This window comes from Vidua chalybeata, chromosome 30 (genome assembly GCF_026979565.1).
Source record: "Vidua chalybeata isolate OUT-0048 chromosome 30, bVidCha1 merged haplotype, whole genome shotgun sequence".
Lineage (NCBI taxonomy): Eukaryota > Metazoa > Chordata > Aves > Passeriformes > Viduidae > Vidua > Vidua chalybeata.
In genome coordinates, this window is record NC_071559.1 from 185,421 (window position 1) to 192,915 (window position 7,495).

A 7,495-nucleotide genomic window follows, 5' to 3' on the forward strand; every position below is an offset into this window, starting at 1 on the left:
GGGTTTATTTTTATTATTATTATTATTATTATTATTATTATTATTATAATACACCCCCTCCTCTTTTTTTTTTTTTTTTCATTATTTTTTTTTTTCCCAAGCCGTCCGGAATTATCCATAATTTTATTTCCTGGCTGCTGGAGAGGCTCCTGGCTCGGAGCGGATCCCTGGAGCAGCCCTGGCGAGGAGACAGCGCTGCCAAAGATGACAAAAGCCGCTTTTTTTTCCCCCCCGTTTTCGGCTCCGAGCTCCTCTTCCCCCCCTCTCCGCTCCCCTCCGCGGCTGCGGGCGGGGGTCCCACCTCCCCGAAATTCGCTTTAATCCCCCCGGAGCCGCGCGGGGAGAGAGGACAGAGATAAATTGCGTCGAGAAATAGTTCCTGGGCCACCTTCCACAATTACCTTCCACCTTCCCTGCCTCTCGCTCGCAGCCTCGGGCAGAATCTCCCCCCTCCCAGCCCGCGGGGCTGAGCATCCCCGGCCGCCGAGCCGAGCATCCTCCTCCTCCTCCTCCTCCTCCTCCTCCTCCCCATCTCCGCCCCCGTTTCCAGCCGCTTTTTTTTTTTTTTTTTTTTTAAGGAAAAACCGGGTGGCGTTATTACATTAAAAAGAAACAAAACAAAACAAAACAAAACAAAAAAAGAGGGTAGGAGAGAGAGGGGGGAAAGCAAAAAAAAAAAAAAAAAAAAAAAAGGAAAAGAGGGAAAAAAAAAAAAAAAAAAAAAAAAAGCCCTGCGGATTGATCCGGGCGATATTTTTGGGTAAATACAATCACGTGAGGCCGGCAGCCAATGGCGCGGTGGGAACGGCTGAAAAAATAATTACCTGCCCTGATTGTTCTATGAGCAGATAAAAAGTACACATACACTTCATACAATAATCCGATGAATGTAAAAGAGGGGGCGAGCGAACCATGTCGGCTTCGGGCCCCATCAGCAACTACTACGTGGACTCGCTGATCGGCCCCGACAACGAGGAGCTGCTCGCCCCGCGCTTCGCCGGCCCCGGCGCCGCTCGCCCCGCAGGATTGGTGCCGGACTGCGCCGACTTCCCCTCGTGCAGTTTCGCCCCCAAACCCGCCGTTTTCACCACCTCGTGGGCGCCCGTGCCCTCGCAGCCCTCGGTGGGCTACCCCCACCCGCACCCCGCGGGCCCCTACGGGCCGCAGGCGGCCGAGCCCAGGTACGTGCGGACCTGGCTGGAGCCGCTGGCCGGCGCCGTGTCCTTCCCGGCCTTCGGGGCTCGGCCCTACGGCCTCAAGGCGGACGCGTTCGGGCCTCCGCGGAGGGCGGAGTGCGGCCCCGCCGACGGCCGCGCCTACGCGGATTTCGTGTACGCGGCTCCCGGGGAGCTGCGGGAGCGAGCGGCGCAGAACATCCCGTCCTCCCCCGAGTCCGAGGCCATCGCTGCCGGCAAACACAAAGAAGAAAAGCACGAATTAGACCCCAGTAAGTCCAAGTCATTCTTGTTTACGACCGCGGAAGGCATTACGGCTTCCAGGACCCCACTCAATAAAATGAAATTACCTTAGAGAGAGAGAGAGGGAGAGAGAGAGAGAGAGAGAGGAGAGGGACAGAGCGCGACCCTAAAACTCCAGAGCCGCAGGAAGGTTCTGGGGGTTTCGGCGAGTCCACTTTGTTTTGGGCTCTTCGGGCTTTTTTTTTTTTTTTTTTTTTAATTTTAATCCCCCTTTTATTCTTCTATATTTTTTCCCCTTTTTTTTTTTTTTTTTAATTATTCCGCTGACGGGGCTGCTTCGATCATCCCCCCCCCTCCTCCCTCCGCAGTTTAAATTAAACCAATAATAGCAATAATAATAATAATAATAATAATAATAATAATAATAATAATAATAATGAATAATTCTAAGGGAAGAGCTTGCGTGTGCGAGATGGGGTTGAAGCAGAGGGAGAAGCGTCTTTGGCTCCCAAAAAATTCATTCCCACTTTCCAGGAACAAGGAAGAGTTTGGGGATGCCTGGGAGCGAGCGTGCGGATGTGGGGGTGGATTTTGGGTTCTGTTTTTTTTTATTATTATTATTATTTGTTTTAGGGAGGGGAAGGGAACATCTCAGGGTGAACGCAGAGGCGCCCCTTTATCTCCTGGAAAAATCAATAAAAGCCTCGCGGTTATTCCTGAATTATTTCCCACCCCCCCCCAGAAAAAAAAAAAAAAAAAAAAAAAAAAATATCCTGCACGTGGGAATGAAGGGAAAGGTGAAGCCTGGCGAGGGGGGCAAGGCAGGAATGAGGAGAAAAATCGGGATTTTAGGGCCAGAGGGCAGGAGGCGGCGAGCGCAGGAGCTGCTGATGAGGCAGGGGAGAAATTAAAAAAAAAACACCAAAACCCCCCAAAAAACCCCCAAAACCCAAGGCGGGAATCAGCAAAACCCCGAATTTTCCCAGGGGCAGCGAGCAGGTAACGGCCGCTGCTGGGAGAGCGAAAATCGCCCGGAATCGCCCCAAAAACGCGGCCGAGGGGAGCCGGGGGCGCTTTGGGGGGATTCGGGGCCGCTTTTGGGGAATTCGGGGGCGTTTTTGGGGAATTCGGGGGCGTTTTTGGGGGGATTCGGGGGCGCTTTGGGGGGATTCGGGGGCGTTTTTGGGGAATTCGGGGCTGCACCCCCGGGGCACCGCGGGGCCGCCGCCCGCGGCTCTGCCCGTGCCAGGCGGGCCGGTGCCAGCCGGGCTGGGAAATTTGGGCTGCCCAAAAACCTCCCCGGGCTGCCCAAAACACCCCAAAGCACCCCAAAAAACGCGCCCTGGGGGGCGGGCGAAAAGCTGCGGCCCCCGCAGCCGCGGAGTGAAAACCGCCTTAAAAAAAAAAAAAAAAAAAAAAACCGAATGAAAAACGTCAAAAAAGCCAAAAATAACCCCAAAAACTCGGATTTTTGCGACACCCCGCGTGTCATGCCGGAGATATTAAAAAAGCCAAGGCGGCTTTGCAGGTCCGGGAGAGCTTCTGGGGAAAGTCTTGGCGAGCTGAGGTTGTAAAAAGAGTTTATGGGCCTATGAAATGGTGGGAATTTTGACTTTTTATGACTTGTTCCTCGATTACCGCCAGCAGCAGCAGCAGCAGCAGCAGCAGCCATGTGGATCGTTATTATTATTATTATTTATTATTATTATTATTATTTTAAACCCGGCGCGCCGCTTTTATTTTTATTTTTATTATTGTTGTTGCTATAGATATTTTTATTTTTACTGAAGTTTAAAAAGCAAAATATAAATAAAGTGAGAACGGCAGCGAAAAGAGAAAAGGAAGTGACCCCCTCCAAAATAAACAGATTAAACCCTTGTGAAGGTCACTTAAAATATTTAGGTAAGAGCTGCTAATTAAACAGGTTCTGGCTGTAGGGCGTGGAGGGGGGAGGGAGAAATTAATAATAATAAAAAAAAAAGGCCAATTTTGTACATTGATTCCCCCCCCCAAACAAAAAAAAAAAAAAGTAAATTACAAAAAATTATTTTAAAATATTCAAAAAAAAATTCAAAAAAAAGAGAATATATATATATAAAAAATCTTCTTTCTCAGACAACCCCGTGGCAAATTGGATTCACGCGCGCTCCACGAGGAAGAAACGATGCCCTTACACAAAATATCAGACCCTGGAACTGGAAAAAGAGTTTTTATTCAATATGTACCTCACGCGGGACCGGAGGTACGAAGTGGCGCGGGTGCTGAACCTCACGGAACGCCAGGTCAAAATCTGGTTTCAGAACAGGCGAATGAAAATGAAGAAAATGAATAAAGAGAAAAGCGATAAGGATCAGCAATAATAATTAAAAAAAAATTATAAAAAAAATATAAAAGTAATAAATTAAAAAACCACCAAGTTTGGCGGAGAGAAACGAGGGTGGAGAGGGAAAAAGGAACAGCGTGGGGGAAAAAGCAGGGGGAAAAAAGGGGAAAAATTAAAAAAAAAAGGGGTGAAATGTTTCTGACTTGGAATGTGCGGATGAATGTTTAGCGGTAGAGATTTGGGGACTCGAGGCTTTTCTAAAATGCGACTAAAACCAGAAAAAAAAAAAAAAAATGTGCCCGGGGGGGTGTTTGGTTTTCTCTTCCTTTCTCCCGCCTTGCTCTGCCCTCAGCAAAAGCGGCACGAGAAGTACTTGAATTTTTATTTTGCTGTTTTTTTATTATTATTATATTTTATGTCCTAAATTAAAACTTCATCCAGTATTTTGAATTTTTTCTTTTTTTCTGAATTTTTTTTTTTAATGTTTTGGAATCCCGCGTGAATATTTTGTACCAAAAAAAAAAAAAAAAAAAAAAAAAGATTAAAAAAAAAAAAAGAGGAGGAAAAAAGGAGGAAAAATACAAAAAAAAAAAAAAAAAAGGACTGGAGGGAATGGTGGCTCCCGATGCTGATGTTCTGTCACGGTGTTGAACGTTTCTGCTGTACCGATTTTGTGTATTTTATTCTCGTCTCAGACCCGTTCTGTAATATTTGTTCTCTTGCCTATTGTAGAGCAGCTCTGTAAATATACCTTAAAAAAAAAAAAAAAAAAAAAAACAAAAAACACCCGAAAACAACAAAACGGAAAAAAAAAAAATCGTCCTTGGAGGTGTCTTTTTCTTTAAAAGCAGCCCCGGGGCTCGGCCCGAGCATCCCCGAGAGGTTTTTTAATTTTTTTTTTTTTTCTCCCGCCCCCCCTTGCATTTTCCGTGCCCCAAACGCGGCGGTAAAAAGCGCTGAGGTAAGGGATCTGCGCGCCATCAATTTGGAGATTGCGATAATTAATTGTGCTAATTTATGGCCGCGGGCGATCGAAGGATGTGCTCGGGAAAAAAAAAAAAAAAAAAGGGAAAAAAAAAAAAAAAGAAAAGCTGGGGATGAATGGAGGAGCTTGGCACAGGCGGGCGGTGATCCAGAGCTGGAAATGAGGGGGGGGAATAATTAAAAAATCAAATTAAATATCCGGCGTGAGGACAAGGACCGGGAGAGGGGGGGGAGGGAAAAGACATCGAGAAATCGCCAATTTTTGGGGCGGAAAGGCCAAAAAAAAAAAAAAAAGCAAATCCGTGACCCCCTTTCCTTTTAATTTTTTTGCTGCGGGAGGGGGAAATTATTAAAAAAAAAAAAAAAAAAAAAAAATTGTTGGGGGGGAGGCTCAGAAAGGTGGAAAAAAAAAAAACAAACAAACCGGGGGTGGAAAATCCGGGTCCATCCCCGGCCCCTCCTCCCGTGCCGGCGCTTCCCGGGCTGCGGGAAAAGGCAGGAAAAGGGAGCAGCGAGCGGGGCTCAGGCAGGAAAAGCCGCCTTTCGAGGTGCCTTTCTTTAATTAAATGAGCCTTGCGATCGCCCCTAATTAGGACCAGACCGTTCGTCGCCCTCGTCACGTTTTTTTTTTTTTTTCCCCCCCTAAATCCCCCCGCCTTATTCCCCCCAAAAAAAAAAAAAATCTGGAAGCGATTATTCCTGCTGATCCGCTAAAATATCGCCCTTTAATATTTCCCTGCTTCTGAGGTTTTGGGGTTTTTTTTTCTGTTCCTTCCTCCCCCGATTTGTGTCGTTTTTCCCAGGGTTTCGTCACCAAACAGGAGCGCGGGGAGAGAGGCAAAAAAAATCCTTTTTACGATCCCAGTTTTGTGCCAGAGGAGAGGGAAAAAAAAAAAAAAAACCCACAAAAACCTTAACGAGCGCGCCGTGAAACGCTCAGGGTGCAAAAGACTTTTTTTTTTTTTTTTTTTAGCCGAGAGGGAGATTTATGGCCGAAAAAATAAATAAAATAAAACAGGAGATAAAAAAAAAAAAAAAAAAAGGGAGGGGGGCCGCAATCTTTCTACCGAAAGGCGATTTTTTTTCTTTTTTTTACGAAATTATTGCGATTATTGTTATGATGATTCTTTTCCGTTCTCCGCCCGGAATAAAGAGTAAAACCGCCGCCCTCCCCGCCCGTTTTAGCGTCGTTAATTAATGAAATGATTAATTAAGAGCCGGAGGCCGGGATGAGCGGCCCGGAGGCCGCGGGGCAGGGGCGGCTCCGGGGCCGCTGGAAGGGCCGCGAGCCCCGCGGAGCTCGCTCGGCCCCGATCCCATCCCCGGCCCCGATCCCATTTCCCAACCCCGATCCCATCCCCGGCCCCGATCCCATTTCCCAACCCCGATCCCATCCCCGGCCCCGATCCCATTCCCGGCCCCGATCCCATTCCCGGCCCCGATCCCATTCCCAGCCCCCGATCCCATTCCCGGCCCCGATCCCATTTCCGACCCCAATCCCATTCCCGGCCCCGATCCCATTTCCGGCCCCCGATCCCATTTCCGACCCCCGATCCCATTCCCAGCCCCGATCCCATTCCTGGTCCCTGATCCCATTCCCAGCCCCCGATCCCATTTCCGACCCCCGATCCCATTCCCGACCCCCGATCCCATTCCCGACCCCCGATCCCATTCCTGGTCCCCGATCCCATTCCCGGCCCTGTCCCCCTCCCCATCTCTGTCCCCATCTCTGTCCCCATTTTCTGTCCCCATCCCCTGCCGCCCCCTCCCCATCCCTGTTCCCATTTCCTCTGCCCCCCTCCCCAGACGCTGCCCCCTCCCCATCTCTGTCTCTGTCCCCCATCCCCATCTCTGTCCCCTGTCCCCATCTCTGTCCCCCTGCCAGCTCTGTCCCTGTCCCTGTCCCCATCCCTGTCCCCATTTCCTCTGTCCCCCATCCCCATCTCTGTCCCCTGTCCCCATCTCTGTCCCCCTGCCAGCTCTGTCCCTGTCCCTGTCCCTGTCCCTGTCCCCATTTCCTCTGTCCCCCTCCCCATCTCTGTCCCCTGTCCCCACCTCTGTCCCCTGTCCCCATCTCTGTCCCCCTGCCACCTCTGTCCCTGTCCCCACCTCTGTCCCTGTCCCCCCTCCCCAGCTCTGTCCCCATCTCTGTCCCCAAGTCCTCTGTCCCCGTCCCCATCCCTGTCCCCATTTCCCCCTCCCCATTTCCCCATTTCCCTGTCCCTTCCTGTCCCCATTTCCCCATTTCCCCATTTCTGCTGTCCCCATTTCCCCTGTCTCCATCTCCCCCTCCCCATTTCCCCATTTCCCTGTCCCCTCCTGTCCCCATTTCCCCATTTCCCTGTCCCCTCCTGTCCCCATTTCCCCATTCCCCCATTTCCCGGTCCCCATTTCCCATTCCCCCTCCCCATTTCCCCAGTTTTCCCCATTTTCCGGTCCCCATTTCCCCATTTCCCATTTCCTATTTCCCCACTTCCCCATTTCCCCAGTCCCCATTTCCCATTTCCCCATTTCCCATTCCCCATTTCCCCATTTCCCGGTCCCCATTTCCCTGTTCCCATTTCCCATTTTCCCATTTCCTTGTCCCTTCCTGTCCCCATTTCCCGGTCCCCATTTCCCCATTTCCCATTTCCCCATTTCCCCTGTCCCCATTTCCCCATTTCTGCTGTCCCCATTTCCCCTGTCTCCATCTCCCCCTCCCCATTTCCCCATTTCCCATTCCCCATTTCCCCATTTCCCTGTCCTCTCCTGTCCCCATTTCCCCATTTCC

General features: G+C 50.0%; 1 protein-coding gene across 1 annotated transcript; it reads left to right on the forward strand.

Annotated features, from left to right (window-relative positions):
• The first annotated feature begins 912 nt into the window (after nt 1–912).
• Nucleotides 913–3,778, forward strand: HOXC9 (homeobox C9). Its single transcript, XM_053967397.1, has 2 exons — nt 913–1,447; nt 3,534–3,778. The coding sequence occupies exons 1-2, from the start codon at nt 913–915 to the stop codon at nt 3,776–3,778; spliced, it is 780 nt and encodes a 259-aa protein (XP_053823372.1).
• Nucleotides 3,779–7,495: the final 3,717 nt, after the last annotated feature.

What these genes read in the sequence shown, in the direction of transcription:
- HOXC9 (XM_053967397.1), top strand. Translation starts at nt 913, where the DNA reads ATGTCGGCTTCGGGCCCCATCAGCAACTACTACGTGGACTCGCTGATC. An exon ending in AAAGCACGAATTAGACCCCA is followed by an intron (nt 1,448 to 3,533) that starts GTAAGTCCAAGT and finishes CTTCTTTCTCAG; the next exon opens with ACAACCCCGTGGCAAATTGG.